Here is an 18567-nt window from a genome sequence, read left to right on the forward strand (position 1 = left end):
TTTTTGCAGGCTCCTTATATGCTATGATTAGATGATTGCTTTACCTGTTTCACGTCACCTTCTAATTTCAACTTGTCACATCACTATTAGTCCTAAATTGCCCCTGTCCAAATTTTTTGGAACATGTTGCATGCATCGATTTAAAAATAAATGTTTATCTTAAAAAAAAAATCTATGCAGTTGCATGATTGACGTAGATGTAGTAGCCAAATACAGTGAGGGAAAAAAGTATTTGATCCCCTGCTGATTTTGTACGTTTGCCCACTGACAAAGAAATGATCAGTCTATAATTTTAATGGTAGATTTATTTGAACAGTGAGAGACAGAATAACAACAAAAAAATCCAGAAAAACGCATGTCAAAAATTTTATAAATTAATTTGCATTTTAATGAGGGAAAAAAGTATTTGACCCCCTCTCAATCAGAAAGATTTCTGGCTCCCAGGTGTCTTTTATACAGGTAACGAGCTGAGATTAGGAGCACACTGTTAAAGGGAGTGCTCCTAATATCAGTTTGTTACCTGTATAAAAGACACCTGTCCACAGAAGCAATCAATCAATCAGATTCCAAACTCTCCACCATGGCCAAGACCAAAGAGCTCTCCAAGGATGTCATGGACAAGACTGTAGACCTACACAAGTCTGGAATGGGCTACAAGACCATTGCCAAGCAGCTTGGTGAGAAGGGGACAACAGTTGGTGCGATTATTCGCAAATGGAAGAAGCACAAAAGAACTGTCAATCTCCCTCGGCCTGGGGCTCCATGCAAGATCTCACCTCGTGGAGTTGCATTGATCATGAGAACAGTGAGGAATCAGCCCAGAACTACACGGGAGGATCTTGTCAATGATCTCAAGGCAGCTGGGACTATAGTCACCAAGAAAACAATTGGTAACACACTACGCCGTGAAGGACTGAAATCCTGCAGCGACCGCAAGGTCCGCTGCTCAAGAAAGCACATATACATGCCCGTCTGAAGTTTGCCAATGAACATCTGAATGATTCAGAGGACAACTGGGTGGAAGTGTTGTGGTCAGATGAGACCAAAATGGAGCTCTTTGGCATCAACTCAACTCGCCGTGTTTGGAGGAGGAGGAATGCTGCCTATGACCCCAAGAACACCATCCTCACCGTCAAACATGGAGGTGGAAACATTATGCTTTGGGGGTTTTTTTCTGCTAAGGGGACAGGACAACTTCACCGCATCAAAGGGACGATGGACGGGGCCATGTACCGTCAAATCTTGGGTGAAAACCTCCTTCCCTCAGACAGGGCATTGAAAATGGCTCGTCGATGGGTATTCCAGCATGACAATGACCCAAAACACACGGCCAAGGCAACAAAGGAGTGGCTCAAGAAGAAGCACATTAAGGTCCTGGAGTGACCTAGCCAGTCTCCAGACCTAAATCCCATAGAAAATCTGTGGAGAGAGCTGAAGGTTCGAGTTGCCAAACGTCAGCCTCGAAACATTAAAGATTTGGAGAAGATCTGCAAAGAGGAGTGGGACAAAATCCCTCCTGAGATGTGTGCAAACCTGGTGGACAACTACAAGAAACGTCTGACCTCTGTGATTGCCAACAAGGGTTTTTAAACCAAGTACTAAGTCATGTTTTGCAGAGGGGGTCAAATACTTATTTCCCTCATTAAAATGCAAATCAATTTATAACATTTTTGACATGCGTTTTTCTGGATTTTTTTGTTATTATTCTGTCTCTCACTGTTCAAATAAATCTACCATTAAAATTATAGACTGATCATTTCTTTGTCAGTGGGCAAACGTACAAAATCAGCAGGGGATCAAATACTTTTTTCCCCCACTGTAATAGCTTGAAAAAGCGGGTATACAAACAAATAACCACATATCTATGTGTCTACATACTGACGTGGATTTGCTTTCCGCACAGGAGTTTTTGAATAATTTCCACTGCCTCTTACCAATGTGTCAGGAGAGTGCTCCTTTTCATGTTACCATAGCCCCAGGCCCCGTGTGGTTTTAATCTTGGCCTGCATTCCAGGTGCACATACAGTGCACATACAGAGTCTCTCCTGTCCAACAGCAGACTGCAAGCAATTATTTTTTTAAACTAAAGGCAGTTTAGAAAAGGAGTGCTCTCCTGATGCATTCTAACAGGCAATTTGAAGTCACTCAGAATATAACAGGACCCACTCATCATGACAAATACACCTTTGATTTAATGTAGCATAAATATCAAAAATAGGCAAACAATTCTGACATTATCTCTAATCACTATCTTATTTAATTTAAGATTAAATTAAATAAGATAGTAAAATATTAAATATGGGGCAATTTAGGACTAATAGTGATGCATCTTAGTCATTATGTCTTCAACTAACCTCGCAACTTCACTACAGATATTGTACCCATCTTTATTAAAGTCTGTCAATAATTAACAAACTCCAACAAACCTTTGCTGATGAAATAACAAAACATCTCTCTCTCTCTCTCTCTCTCTCTCTCTCTCTCTCTCTCTCTCTCTCTCTCTCTCTCTCTCTCTCTCTCTCTCTCTCACACACACACACACACACACACACACACACACTTACCAACAGGGATACAGAGGATATCAGCCTGTAGTTGCATTAGTAATTTGTTAGCCGTCATTCCTCCATCTACCTGTAACTGAGTAAGTGAAGCGCCACTGTCTCGAGTCATCGCATCCAAAACCTGAAGGAAACATTTGTATTTTAATAAAATCAAAGCTGATACTGAGCCACTGTTACATCCTCACATGCTGTGTTACTTTCATTATGCAGAGAAAAAAGCCCTGCAGATCACATTCTAAAAGCATCACAGCAGATCTGATGTCTGGGCCACTGAAGTACACTGAACTTATTGTCAAGTTCATGGAACTAGTTTGAGATGACTTTGTGACATGGTGCATTATTGTGCTGTTGTATCCTGTCTGCCTCAAGGTTGTCCATTCTGAGATGCTTTTCTCCTTGATATGGTTGCAAAGAGTGGTTATTTGAGTTACTGTAGATTTCCAGCTCAAACCAGTTTTGTCGTTTTCCTCTGACTTCTCTCATCAATATTTCTGTCTGCAGACTTGTGTGTGGAAATCCAGGGAGATCAGCAGTTAGAGAAATTCTCAAATCAACCCAACTGACCACAACAGTCATGCCATTTTCAAGGTCACAGAGATCATTGTTTTCCCTCATTCTGATGTTTGATGTGTGCATTAACTGAAGGTCCTGACCTGTATCTGCATGATTATGCTGCTGCTATATGATTGACTGATTGGATAACTGCATGAATGATCAGGTGTACAAGTGTTCCTAATAAAGTGGCAATAAAGACTATATGCTTTGTATAAATGCGTGTTTCTTGCATTACCTCTCGTGTTTGAAAACACACTGCTTCCAGTGCTGCAAAAGCCAAGTGATTCCTGTTTGTGAACTGTGTCAGGCCACAGATAATCCTTAAAGGAATTAAATAAAATTTAAAAACACAGATTTAAATAAATTCATATTGAGAATTTTTGCACAATAATAACTATGAATATACATCATTTGAATATAATTTGCATACCTTTGAACATTATCTAGATTATCTGTGATAGTTGCAAGAAAACATTTCATTGTCTATGTATTTCAATGTTGTGATGTACAGTGCATCCGGAAAGTATTCACAGCGCTTCACTTTTTCCACATTTTGTTATGTTACAGCCTTATTCCAAAATGGATTAAATTAATTATTTTTCTCAAAATTCTACAAATAATACCCCATAATGACAACGTGAAAGAAGTTTGTTTGAAATCTTTGCAAATTTATTAAAAATAAAAACCAAAAAAAACACATGTACATAAGTATTCACAGCCTTTGCTCAATACTTTGTTGAAGAACCTTTGGCACCAATTACAGCCTCAAGTCTTTTTGAGTATGATGCTACAAGCTTGGCACACCTATTTTTGGGCAGTTTCTCCCATTCTTCTTGGCAGGACCTCTCAAGCTTCATCAGGTTGGATGGGGAGCATCAGTGCACAGCCATTTTCAGATCTCTCCACAGATGTTCAATCGGGTTCAAGTCTGGGCTCTGGCTGGGCCACTCAAGGACATTCACAGAGTTGTCCTGTAGCCACTCCTTTGTTATCTTGGCTGTGTGCTTAGGGTCGTTGTCCTGTTGGAAGATGAACCTTCACCCCAGTCTGAGGTCCAGAGCGCTCTGGAGCAGGTTTTCATCAAGGATGTCTCTGTACATTGCTGCATTCATCTTTCCCTCGATCCTGACAAGTCTCCCAGTTCTTGCCGCTGAAAAACATCCCCACAGCATGATGCTGTTACCACCATGCTTCACTGTAGGGATGGTATTGGACAGGTAATGAGTGGTGCCTGGGTTCCTCCAGACATGATACTTGTCATTCAGGCCAAAGAGTTCAATCTTTGTTTCATCATGGTTTGAGAGTCCTTCAGGTGCCTTTTGGCAAACTCCAGGCGGGCTGTCATGTGCCTTTTACTGAGGAGTGGCTTCCGTCTGGCCACTCTACCATACAGGCTTGATTGATGGAGTTCTGCAGAGATGGTTGTTATGACTAAGGCCCTTCTCCCCCGATCGCTCAGTTTGGCTGGGCGGCCAGCTCTAGGAAGAGTCCTACTGGTTCCAAACTTCCTCCATTTATAGATGATGGAGGCCACTGTGCTCATTGGGACCTTCTATGCTGCAGAAATGTTTCTGTACCCTTCCCCAGATCTGTGCCTTGATACAATCCTGTCTCAGAGGTCTACGGACAATTCCTTGGACTTCATGGCTTGGTTTGTGCTCTGACATGGATTATTAACTGTGGGATCTCATATAGACAAGTGTGTGCCTTTCCAAATCATGTCCAATCAACTGAATTTACCACAGGTGGACTCCAATCGAGTTGTAGAAACATCTCAAGGATGATCAGTGGAAACAGGATGCACCTGAGCTCAATTTTGAGTCTCATGTCAAAGGCTGTGAATACTTATGTACATGTGCTTTTTTTGTTTTTTATTTTTAATAAATTTGCAAAGATTTCAAACAAACATCTTTCACGTTGTCATTATGGGGTATTGTTTGTAGAATTTTGAGGAAAATAATGAATTTAATCCATTTTGGAATAAGGCTGTAACATAACAAAATGTGGAAAAAGTGAAGCTCTGTGAATACTTTCCGGATGCACTGTATGAAATTCTGTGTATACAAAGATACTGTGTCTTTATTGTCTTTTGATCTTTTGTTAAAGAAAATTCACAAAAATACTCTGCTGTCATGGATACCAAACAATTGCAAACAACAATTTTTATCTATATTTTACTTTGTTAAATATAGGTGTGCAACAATTATTGGCAACCTTTTAGTCAATACTTTCTGCTACCTCCCTTTGCCAAGATAACAGCTCTAAGTCTTCTCCTATAATGCCTGATGAGGTTGGAAAATACATGGCAAGGGATCCGAGGCCATTCCTTCATACAGAACCTTTCCAGATCCTTTAAATTCCGAGGTCCATGCTGGTGGACTCTCCTCTTCAGTTCACCCCGCAGGTGTTCTATGGGTTTGTGGTCAGTAAACCATTTTTTTCAACCATTGTTGATTTTGATGTAAGTTTTGGATCATTGTCCTGCTGGACGATCAAACCACGGTCTGTTTTAAGCTTTCTGGCAGAGGCAGTCAGGTTTTCATTTCATATCTGTAGATATTTGATCCAGGTCCTCTGGCAAAAAAACAAACCCAGAACATTAAAGAGCCACCACCATATTTAACCGTGGGCATGAGGTACTTTTCCATATGGCCAACTCTCTGTGTGCACCAAAACTATCTCTGGAATTTATTGTTAAAAAGCTCTATTTTGGTCTCATCTGACCATGGAACCATTTGAAGTTCCAATAGTGTCTAGCAAACTGAAGACACTTGAGTTTGTTTTTGGATGAGAGTAGAGGCTCTATTATTTATAATTTTTTTTTAAACCTTTCCAAACAACTTGTAGTGATAAAGGTGACTTCGGATTGTAGTTTTGAAGACTTTTTTTCGGCTACTCGAACCATTCTCTTCACAGTGCGTTGAGACGATATAGACACACGTCCAGTTCCAGGCTGATTCATAACATTTCCAGTTTACTGGAACTTCTTAATTATTCCCCTGATGGTGGAAATGGGCATTTTCAATGCTTGTGCTATTTTCTTATAGCCACTTCCCAGTTTGTGAAGCTCAATAACCTTTTGCCACACATCACAACTATATTTCTTACCCATTGTTATGAATGACTAAGGGAATTTGGCCTGTGTGTTGCCTCATTGTGGTTTGAATTGTGGTTGAACAACTTCCTGTTCCTAGTCACCAAGGTATACTAAAAATAATGTAAAATATCAATGGGAATATACTTAAAATATATTTCTCATATGAATTCATAGGGGTGTCAGTAATTGTGGCACACATATATTCAACAAAAATATTTTTTGATTTGTTTGTTTGCTATCCATGAGAGCAGAGTATTTTTGTGAATTTTTTTGAACAAAAGATCAAACAATAAAGACAATTTTTCACAGCCTTCTTTGCTCATATTTGCCAAGGGTGCCAATTTTAGTGGAGGGTACTATATAACAATAATTGATGGACTTGCTTTCAAGATTGACTCAAGACAATCCAATTACTAAAGATGTCATTGCAAAGTAACAAATCTATTTCCTTTATTTTCATTCATATATATTTAAACAGTAACAATTGAACACACTGTATTTATTGTGATTGTAACACACTGTATATATTATTGTCTCTTAGTGACCAGCACTTCAGTAAATTTGACTGAACTATATGTGTTGTACATGTGTGTGCTATAATGTGATTGATGGAAGAAAAACAGATCATGCAAGCAAATTTAAGCACTTGGATCTGACTGTACACACAAAACTGACAGGAAAACAGATTTCATAAAAGCTTAATAATACAAGGCAGCAGGGCGGCTGTGTAAATGGGATAACAGAGCTAAACCCTATTATCTTTCATAGATAAAAAGACATATTGAGTAATTTTTGGCATCCATGTCAGATTAAGAAATGTCTTAAAGCGGATTATTTTGGAGTTCAGTTGTCGTGGGTGTAATGAATGTGAAAGGTGGATTATTTTCTATATTATAAACTAAAAGTAGATAGATTAAGCACACATAAAATAAGGGGAAAAGGCTCATGCAGAGAGAGAGAGAGTGAGTGAGTGTGTGTGTGTGTGTGTGTGTGTGTGTGTGTGTGTGTGTGTGTGTGTGCGCAAGCACCATTATTATGCCATGAGGCTGAGCTGATGCTGTGAAATTTGTGTGAATTGATTTACTCAGAACAAATGAAATAACCTTTTAGCTGCATGTTTCTACCACAGGGACAAATGGGCTCAATAAATGCTGGATTTATGCAACTGTGAAAGTGTCAAAATGCAAAATACAGAGCTCCATATTCGACACCATGTTTAGCCTGTAATATGTAACTGCTAAATACATACATACAACAGAGAACTGTTATAAGTGTAATTAAGTATATTACTTATTTATACTGATTACAGTTCCCTGGTACTCTATCGGTTAAGGATCCCATGCCGTCGTGGCCCAGATTCAATTCCCGGGCAGGGAATCAACTCATACCCTGGGGGTTGCACTAAGTGCCGGTCCCAAGCCTTGTAATGGGAGGGTTGTGTCAGGAAGGACATCCAGCATAAAAGCTATGCCAAATTAAATATGCAGACCAATTATCCACCTAAAGGGTCTTCACTTTTTTCCTCTGGAGGATCCTTTCAAATCCATGTAGAAGAGTTATATTATATATATTATAGAAGAGTTTTTCTTTTTATAGAGAATTCCAAGTAGAACCCTTTTAAAAGTGCAAGGGCAGTCAGTTCCATGTGCACTTGCACTAAATACATTTTATTTATCCAATAGCGGCTTAAAATCCAAAATTAAAAAAATGTATCATGTGTCATGCCCTAAAGAAGCAATCAAACTGAACAGAATAACCTTTATTTATATCCAGCAGCCTGCTGCTTTTTTAGTAATTAAAGAAGCTCTGTTAATTCAGTAGAAGTTTAATGAAAAAATAAAAGTGTATATCTAGGTGTTATGCCCTTTACAATAATGGGAGGTTGATAGATGGTTCGTTATACTGTATGTATGAGAATGTATTGGCATCAACTATGGCCTAAGGTCAGATTTTACCACATCCTTTTGCTTCATTTCCATATAAAGTATTTGTTAATGTTACTTACCCTCGAGCACTGGGTTCCCAGTAGGGAGCGTAAAGCCCAGAAAATGCTGGAACAAAATAACAGCCATATGACGTCCCAGCTGCAGCAGCCAACTTTTCTATTGGAACATTTTGGAAATTTTGGGAAGAATTGGCAAAGAAATCCTCAAACTTGGACACTGGATTTATGAATACAACCCCCCAACACCATATGATCTCACAAGCTAATAGAATCATGTATCCACACAGTGGTTTTCGTACATTTCAAGTTACACTCACTTTCCCCTTATTAGGAACTCTAATAGTTATCTAATCAACCAATCATGTGGTAGCAGCACAATGCTGAAAATCATGCAGATAGTGTACAGGTCAAGAGCTTCATTTAATGTTCACATAAACATCAGAATGGGGAAAAAGTGTGATCTCTGTGACTTTAACCGTGCCGTGGTTGTTGCCAGATGTGGCTGGTTTGAGTATTTCATAAACTGCTGATCTCCTCCGATTCTCACTCACAACAGTCTCTAGAGTTTACACAGAATGGTGAGAAAAACAAAAAACACTGAGTGAGTGACAGTTCTATGGGTAGGATCACCTAGGTAATCAGAGAGGTCAGAGGACTCAAACCAGCCCTTCTGGTACCAACATCCATGCCACAGTTAAAGTCACAGATATAACACTTTTCCCCCATTCTGATGTTTGATGTGAACATTAACTGAAGCTCTTGACTTGTATCTGCATGATTTTATGAATTGCACTGCTGCCACATGGCTGAATAGATAACAGCATCAATGTGCAGTTGTACATGTGTTCCTATTAAAGTGACTAGTGAGTGTATAAACTTTAAATACTAAAATGCGGTGACAATATTGGTTATTATAAAGAAAAAAGTGTAATGACTTGCCAATTTCAGAAGAGGATTTGAGGATTCCCAGATTGTCCTTCAACCACCTCACTACTGCTCCAGCAATTGCAACAGATCCCTGAAACATGAACCAGTCAGGGGAATACAACTTTAAAAAACAAAACAAAATCAAAACATAATAGTGGCAAGTCATTTAACTCTATTTAAATTAATGCTATTAACGCTAAGAACTTTCTTCGTTCCCTAATGTCAAGCGGGTGGTTAAGATGAAGGGCTACTGATCAGAAGGTTGTGAGTTCAAACTCCAGCACTGCCAAGCTGCCACTGTTGGGCCCTTGAGCAGATGTATAAATGTAAGTTGCTCTGGATAAGGGTGTCTGCCAAATGCCATAAATGCAATGAGCTATAACTCTCACCTCCTACAGTGTATATATGGAGCTTTCCTGTCTGGAATATTTTTGCTTTATCGTAGAAATACGGTAAACAGAAATAAAACCTAAATCAAATCAATATTTGGTGTGACCTCCCTTTGCCACCCTTTTAACAGCATTCTCTCATTCTCTCAGGCACGCTGTTGTGCAGGTTTTAAAGTATTCCTCTGGATGGCTGTTCTGTCTCTGCATGCATTCCACAGACTGGTTCAGTGTTGTTGAGATCAGAGCCATACCATCTGTTTCAGAGCTCTTTGTTCTCATTTTCACTGGCAGTATTTGTCTATGACTTTTCTTGTGTGTTTGCCGTCACAATCATACTGCAGAATGAATTAAGAATTAGCTGCCACCTTGATGGTGCTGCATAATGGATAAGAATATGCATTTTTTCACTGACAAAATCACAATTTTCATTTGGAGAAATGCAATCCCAAACCTACAGGGAACTTCCACTGTGCTTCAAAGAGTGCTTACAGACACTCATCCAGCCATTCAGTGGACAAACTGTCAGGGCCAAAATTTCATATCTCTCATCAATGTAGAGCACCTTCTACCATTATTCTGCACCCCAATCCTTGTGTTTTTGCATGAAGACCAATTCTGACAAGATTCTCTGGACTGTAGATGGGGATATCAGGGTCCCAGTGGTTTCTACCAGTTCAAAGCTAATAGCACTGCTGGCCAACTTTCAGTTTTTTGGGAAGTAAGCTTGATGTATGTCTACTGCAATCAGTTTCTGTACCAACTCAGCCCTACCCATTTTTTTGTGTGCGTTTCTACGAGATCTTGGACAGCATACAAGTCGGGAAATAAGTATTGGACGCATCAACATTTTTTTCAGTAAATATATTCCCAATGAGGCTCCAATACTTTTTTCCTGTGCCATTCCACTTTATTACCTTTATTTATGGACTTTAATGTTGTGAATTATTTATATTTCCAGATTTCTTGAGTTAATACTAATGTCTGGTGAAAATTTCATGTAGCCTCATAGGAAATATATTTACTGAAAAAAATGTTGATGTGTCCAATACTTATTTCCTCCACTGTATATTGAAATACCTCACAAAATTTGAGCTTGGGTGAGACCTTGATGATGATGATGAATGCCCACCTAATGCCTTGTTGCTATGCTCAGTTTTGTCTTGGTGTAAAATTTGAAGGCTAAACTGCCCCATCTACCACAACCTCACCTCAGGCATTTTACTGGCATGGATGGGTCCAGCTGTGTGTATTGTAGTGCTGAGCTCATATACTCAGGTGCAGATTTAGTGATTTGGAGGCTCTAGGCAGAATATAGGAATGGGACACTGATATTACATTTTCTGGCATAGTTATGTAGCATTAATAATTAAACATATATATAATTTGCGTTTTGAGGCGCCCAAGGCGGTTGCCTAACTATATATTGGCATGCCCAAGCATCCAGAAGTATTAGATGAAATAAAGGAGGCCCTTCAACAGACAGTATAGTAAAATGTTGCACCCTGGGTGATATTCACCCTGACTTAGGACATGAGAGCAAGAGGCACTGATGGGAAACAAATAACCAAATAGGTTTACATTAGGAAAAACATCACATACTCTGTCCATTTAAGAAAAGAAGATATAGTAAGATGGGTAAGATACAATATGTATCACAATTGAGATCTGACTGCAGAAATGTGCACATAAGGAAGTAAAAGGCATGTTCTTAATAAGTGAATATGAATATGAAACAGCATATAATATCTTATAAAAAATATGAGGAAATAGTAATATTAAACACAAGAATAATTGTAGATAATTTAATTATGCATTTGTAAAACTGCAATCAAAAATCTATTTTGTATATAATTCATGCAGACAAATAAAACTTAAAAAGGGTAAAGGTATCTTTATATTATACTTAACATGGACTGCAGTTATTTGTATTTGGACCAAGGAAATAATGCAAGAACCTGATTTAAAGTATCTGGAATACCTCAGTAAACAAAAAAGAATATTCACCTCGAGTGCATAGTAAGCAGGTTTGTCCTTTCCCATTTTGTAGGCAACTGTTGTGAGGAGGCCATGTTCTGACATCACAGGCTGTGAGGAAGAGTTAAGAGTTAACTAAAGTCATCTATCGAGTGAGACCACACAAAGTCATTAAAGCATTAAATACCTTGAGTCCAGTATTTTTCAACATGAAGCAACCGGTTCCATATCTACAACAGAAGAAAACAGTGGTGTGTTGAACATAAGTGCCTACAGTGCTATTCATAATGTTTGAGATGTGGCAACATTTCTTGCTCGGAGTTATATTTCATCTGCAGCCAAGTCATGAACATCAGGGTTAAAGGGGTGCTTTAACCAAGACAGACAGTCAGTTTGCAATTGAAAGACCACAGATGATCAGACTGATGAGACAGACTAAACAACAAAATACTAGCTAAGGAGTAAAAATCTTTCCTACATATTAAGCATGTGGCCCTGATTTACTAATGGATTGTGTATATACAAAAACACCCACAAAATGTATGCAAGCTTTTTTATTGAAAAGGTTTAAAGAGGATTGAAAATATTTGAATTCAGATTTACCTTATTCATAAAATAAATTCTAATATCTACACTCATTCATTTACATCATATTTTGAATAATTTTTCAACGTTTCAGAGCCTTGAGACAGAATTATACAGCCAAACCACAGCTGTCATCACTGGCTCCAGCAATCATATCTAACCACCTACCAGCCTGCATGTTCAGCATGCTGTAAACAGGTCACAGTAGCTACTCTCAAAGACAGAACAACTTCACTCATGGGAACATTCATGCATTTATAAATCCAGTAGTGAAAATGATAAATGTTTCACTGTAGATTGTATAGTTATTGGCTGAACGTACAGAACATCAGTCACTCACTCTTTATCCTGGCCAGGGTCAAAGTAGATTCAAAGCCTATTCGGGAACATCGGGGATGAGGCAGGGATACATCCTGGATAGGACACCAGTCCATTGTCCATGCATACACACATTCAAACACATTCACACCTAGGGGAAATTTACCTTAGCTCAGGGATGTCAAATCTTATGCGGAAAGGGCCGTTGGTGTGGGTGCAGGTTTTCATTCCAACCAAGCCACCCTGAGTTTATTGAAAGCCAAGTTCAATTGATTAAACAGGGGGAATCACTTGTGGCTCCTGCTTGATTGGAACAGAAACCTGCACCCACACCGGCCCTTTGCTGGTAAGATTTGACACCCCTGCCTTTGCTGATCTGTTCAGCAACTTTCAGCCATATTACAAGGCATGTCTCAGTGCTAGTAGGGACAAGAACATGACAGGAATATGAGGTGTATTTAATTGTAATCACAGATATCTTGTAGCAAGCCTAAGAGACTTGCTGGAGGAGGGTATAAAAATAAGAAAGGAAATGAAAGCTGTGGTGTTCAGGAACCTCTACGGTGGCCACACACACTAGTGCAGACTGATGTTGCTTCTGTGTTCTGTGTTGAGTTTGAGTGATTCTCACCCTCAATAGAGAGTACTGTACTGTCACAAATCTTACCCACAATGGTGAACAGTATCAGTATTCTGAGCAATTTTTATCCTCAACAGAAACAGCATGAGTAATATATATGATTTTCATCCTCAATGGAAAGCAGAAACAGCACTTTTACTGATTTTCATTCACAATAAAGTACGATATGAGCACATACTCTACTGTAAGTGCAGTCTGGAGAATGCATTATCAGGGTGTGTTACAAACCCTTGATGACTTTGATATAGACCTGAAGGAAACTGCCCTTGTGCTACAGAATGTAAAGAAGTAGGTGTAAGGTTATTTATGTAACCATGGTTCTATGAGTGAGTGGAGAACCTGGGTCACTCAGGTTGCATATACAGTGCATAAAAGCACTTCACTTTTTCCAAATTTTGTTATGTTACAGCCTTATTCCAAAATGGATTAAATTCATTATTTTCCTCAACATTCTACAAACAATACCCCATAATGACAACGTGAAAGAAGTTTGCTTGAAATCTTTGCAAATTTATTAAAAATAAAAAACAAAAAAAAGCAATAATAATAATAATAATTTGTGGGTATAGATATATAGACATGGACCGCACGCTACAGCGTCTCATGGAGACTAGCCTCCAGCAGCAGGCCACGACACAGCAGCTCGCCCAAAGCCTGCGAGTTGCTACCTGGGAGCTGCTGGCCCTGAAGTGACACCGCCGCTCCGAGACCCTGGCCGAGAAGCCCAGCACCTTCTCCCCCGCCTGACCCCAGAGGACGACATCGAGACCTTCGAATGGGTTCCCCACAGAGAAGGCTGGGGCATGGAAGCCTGGCTGCACATACTCAGTCTTTTGATCTCTGGAGAAGCAAACACCGCTTCCTACGCCTGCTCTCTGGAGGACGCGGCGGACTACGGAGAGGTAAAGAAGATTCTGGCATGGTATGGCCGAACTTCCCACCAGTTGGCAGCGGAGTTCTACCGGTGGAGCTACCGGCCGGGGGCCCAGTAGACAAATGACCACCCTCTTGCACCTCACCAAACGGTGGCTCCACCCTGACCAGTGCACTGCCACCAAGGTGGCAGAAATGGTGGCCATGGGCCAGTTACTGAGAGCTCTGCCGGCCGGCCTACATGGCCCGGGGCAAGGAGAACGCCCTGGCTGAAGGTAAGTCACACACACACCCTGACCCATTCTTGTCTGCATTTCAACAGGTGAGCCGGCAGGGGAACTTCAGCCGGGAGCAGAAAAAGGATGACCGCCTGAAGCATTGCTGGGCCCAGGTGCATCAGATTGAGGGGGTCGACCGAAACCCAGAACACAGGCTACCCGCCTTCTACTTTTTAGTGAGGGGAGGCCTGCTATACCACTGGACCCAGCGCAGAGGGGAAAACGTGGGCCTCCTGGTAGGTCCCAAGACCCGAACCCAAACACTGACACACCTGGCCCATGCCCATCTGCTTGGGGGCCACCTGGGTGCCCGAAACAACTGAAGGACCACTTCATCTGGACGGGGATGGACGCAGAGGTCCAGAGCTTCTGTCAATGGTGCCATCAGTGTCAGCGTACCTCCCCCAGAAGCCCCCGCCAGCGCCCCGATCCCTCTTCCCATCATAAGCGTCCCCTTCGAAAGGATTGGCATGAACCTCGTAGGGCCGCTCCCCAAGTCCGCCTGGAGCCACGAGTACATACTCGTCATCCTGGTCTATGCCACCCGCTACCCCGAGGCGGTGCCACTATGTAAAGCCACCTCCCACAACATCGCCAGAGAACCGATACTCCTGTTCAGTTGTGTGGGGATCCCAAAGGACATTCTGACCGACCAAGGCACGCCTTTTGTGTCCAAACTAATGTCTGATCTGTGCCAGCTGTTACAGGTGAAACACCTCAAGACGTCGGTCTACCACCCGCAAACTGATGGACTGGTCGAAAGATTCAACCAGACGCTAAAACAGATGTTATGCCGGGTGGTAGACGAGGAAGGAAGGAACTGGGACGTCCTCCTTCCCTACGTGCTCTTCGCCGTTCAGGAGTATCCCCAAGCGTCCATGAGGTTCACCCGCTTCAAGCTACTCTTCGGACGGCGACCTCGAGGACTGCTAGATGTGGCCTGCGAAGTGTGGGAGGAACAACCGTTCCCGTTCTGCTCGGTCATCGATTACGTGCAGGAGATGCAGGAGAAGACTGACCAGGTAACCACGATTGTTCAGGAGCACATGTGAGGTGCCCAGGAAGAACAGAAAAGGGTGTACAACCATCTCACGCAGCCTCGGGAGTTCAACCTGGCGATCGGGTGCTCCTACTAGTGCCCAGTAGCTCCTGCAAGTTCGTGGCCCAGTGGCAAGGCCCGTACACAGTCCTCGAGCGAAAAAGCACCATGAACTACCGCTTGCAGGAGCGCAGTAAGCGAGCAGAGGAAAAACTCTACCACATGAATCTGCTGAAGAAGTGGATAGAAACGGCATCGGTACTATCGGTGTACGTGGCTCTGGACACCAATCATGGCAAAGGTACCTTGGTAGAATTGGGGGAAGATCTTACCCCCACACAAAGACAGGAGCTAAGCGAGTTGGTGGCCCAATTCTCTGATGTGTTCTCTACCTCCCCAGGAATGACGCAGCTGCTCCACCACAAGATCAAGACCCGTCCGGGAGTAGTGGTAAGACAGCGGCCCTAACATGTGCGAGAGGCCCATCGCAAGGCTAGCGAGGAGGAAGTCAGCCGAATGCTGCGGAATCACGTCATAGAGGAGTCCAACAGCCCCTGGTTCAGTCCCATCGTCGTCGTGCCGAAGGCAGACGGAAGTATGCGGCTTTACAATGACTGTCAACAGTGCCCTGAACCAGGTCTCCGAGTTCAATAACTTCCCCTTCCCCAAGTGGAAGACCCCGTGGAGCGACTGGGGAGGGCCCGGTTCATATCTACCCTAGACCTAACAAAAGGCTACTGGCAAGTGGCGCTGGCACCGGACGCGAGACCAAAGACTGCATTCAGCACGGCCACAGGGCACTGGCAGTACCGGGTTCTCCCCTTCGGGCTACACGGAGTGCCCGCAACGTTCCAGCAGCTGATGGACATCGTCCTGCGACCCCATCGTATGTTCGCGGCCACCTACCTGGACGATGTGGTCATCCACTCCTCCACGTGGTCAGACCACCTATTCCACCTGGGGGAGGTTCTGAAGGAACTCCGGAAGGCCGGGCTGACAACCAACCCCAAGAAATGCCACCTAGGGCTGACCGAGGCACAGTACCAGTGCTACCATATTGGCCGGGGTATGTTGAAGCCACAGGCGAAGAAAGTCGAGGCAGTGAAGGACTACCCCCAGGCCACATCAAAGAAACAGGTATGTACCTTCTTGGGGTTGGCGGGGTACAGGTTTGTGCCTAACTTCTCCTCTGTAGCTTCCCCCCTCTCAGACCTTATGAAGAAGGGCCAGGCGGACCGGGTAAAGTGGTCTGCGGAGGCAGAGCAGGCATTCCAAGCCCTAAAGGAGGCCCTCACCATCGCCCCAGTGCTACGCAACCCAGACTTCGCCCTTCCATTCACCATGCACACAGATGCGTCCGAGACCGGGCTGGGCGCTGTTCTCTAGCAGACCTTCGACAGAGAGGAACACCCGGTCCTCTACATCAGTCGAAAGTTGTCCCCAACTGAGAGGAAGTATGCAGCCATGGAAAGAGAGGCCCTGGAGATAAAGTGGGCCATCGAGGAGCTGCGATACTACCTGGCCAGTTGGCACTTCGTCCTGGTGACAGACCAGGCCCCACTGCAGTGGATGGTCAAGGCCAAGGACACTAACGCCAGGGTAACACGATGGTTCCTCTCGTTGCAGGATTTCTCTTTCCAGGTCCAGCACTGGGCGGGGACCCACCATGGGAATGCAGATTTCCTCTCACGATGGGATGTACTGTGGCCCCGACAGAGGGAGGGAAGTCTCCCCGTGCATGTGCACAATTCTCTGGTGTGTTTTCGGGAGATTTTCAACAAATGCCTGTCCGCTAATTGCTGTTGTGTTTTTTTTTTTCAGACACAAGTGAAGGCTCCACCCCCTGGCTGTAACCGTAGACGGCTGAGACCCTCACCACACGATTGCACTTCAGCGTACACACAAACACACGCACCCCTTTCACAGACTAACCAGAATAAAGATTTCTCTACGGGAAATACTACAACGGCCTCCTGTGTGTCTGTGCTCCGCCCACCGCTGACTAAATTCCCTACAGGGTTCATGGTCATGAGGTGACTATGCACTATGTGTATGTAACACAACCTTCATTCTACCGAAGCTTTTCAGTGCAGTCAAGTATTAGGGTGTTCTCATTTGTTTATTAATGGCATCTTCTCTGCATCATGAGCATACTCGTGTCATCTTGCTTTAAGATTAAATGTAGCAAGGTGATGAATTATGAATCTTTTAGCATTCCCAACTCAGAAAGTCTACATTTGGTGCTGAATGTATGAACTAGTATTATTAACCTTTGAAAGGTGATTTCTATTTTACGTTAATGTAATACTGCTGTAATACTCCAGTATACAGCTCCCCATGTTTGGAAAAAAAATGCTCAGGTGTTACAAAAAAAAAGGCGCAGGTTTAGTTAATCATCAAAAAGTGTGACTTCCTCTATAAAACCAGAATGTTTGGCAGTTTGGTGTTCTGGAGCACTCAGGTGTGTGTCTACATCATGCCAAAAAAAAATGACATCAGCCATGACCTCAGAGAGGCAACTGTTGCTGCTCATCGATTTGGGTAGGAGTACAAGTCCATCTCCAAACAATTTGAAATTCACCATTTTACATTGCAAAGGACTGTTTACAAATGGAGAGCCTTTAAGACAGTTGCCAATCTTCCCAGGAGTGGGTGTCCCCGTAAATTCGGTCCAAGGTCAGACCATTTAATGTTCAGAGATATAAAGAGAAACTCAAGAGCTACATCATGTGACCTACAGGCCTCTGTAAGCACTTTAAATGTTTATGTTCATGACAGCACAATCAGAGAACACTGAACAAGCATGGCTTTCAGGGAGGGGTGATTAGGCAAAAGCCCAGTCTCTCTAAAAATAATATAAAAACATGACTTAGTTTGCAAAATTGCACATGAACAACCCACAAAAGTTCTGGAACAATATCTATTGGACTGATGAGACTGTAGTGTCATCACAAACACCCTATACTAACTGTCAAGCCTGGTGGTGGGGGGGGGGGGGGGGGTAATGATTTGGGATTGTTTTTGCAGCCACAGGACCTGGGAAACTTGCAGTCATTGAGATGAATGAACTCCAATGAACAACAAACTCCACTTTATACCAGAATATTCTTGAGACAAATGTGAGGCCATCTGTCCAGCAGCTTAAGTTGGGCTGAAATTGGGTCATGCAACAGGACAATGATCCTAAACACACCAGCAAATCAACATCTGAATGGCAAAAGAAGAAAATAATCAAGGTGTTGGAATGGCCAAGTCAAAGTCCAGAACTCAACTCCATTGAGATGCTGTGGCAGGATCTTAGGAGAAGCTGTACATACAAATGCCCTCAAACATCAATGAACTGAAAAAATGTTGTAAAGAAGAGAGGGCCAAAATGTATCCAA

The 18567-nt window shown here is 42.5% G+C and overlaps 1 protein-coding gene across 3 annotated transcripts in view; it reads right to left on the bottom strand.

Annotated features, from left to right (window-relative positions):
• LOC108266598 (glycerol kinase) overlaps nt 1-18567 on the bottom strand; it is a 61423-nt gene that overhangs the window by 8932 nt on the left and 33924 nt on the right. For all 3 annotated transcript variants that reach the window (XM_017470130.3, XM_053680858.1, XM_047156195.2), the window contains 6 exons: nt 11639-11681; nt 11482-11562; nt 9101-9179; nt 8222-8318; nt 3355-3439; nt 2565-2685 (listed from right to left, as the gene is read on the bottom strand). In XM_017470130.3, the coding sequence (XP_017325619.1) occupies nt 2565-2685; nt 3355-3439; nt 8222-8318; nt 9101-9179; nt 11482-11562; nt 11639-11681 (506 nt within the window). The remainder of the gene's footprint in view (nt 1-2564; nt 2686-3354; nt 3440-8221; nt 8319-9100; nt 9180-11481; nt 11563-11638; nt 11682-18567) is intronic.

This window comes from Ictalurus punctatus, chromosome 6, assembly GCF_001660625.3.
Source record: "Ictalurus punctatus breed USDA103 chromosome 6, Coco_2.0, whole genome shotgun sequence".
In the NCBI taxonomy this organism is placed as follows: Eukaryota; Metazoa; Chordata; class Actinopteri; order Siluriformes; family Ictaluridae; genus Ictalurus; species Ictalurus punctatus.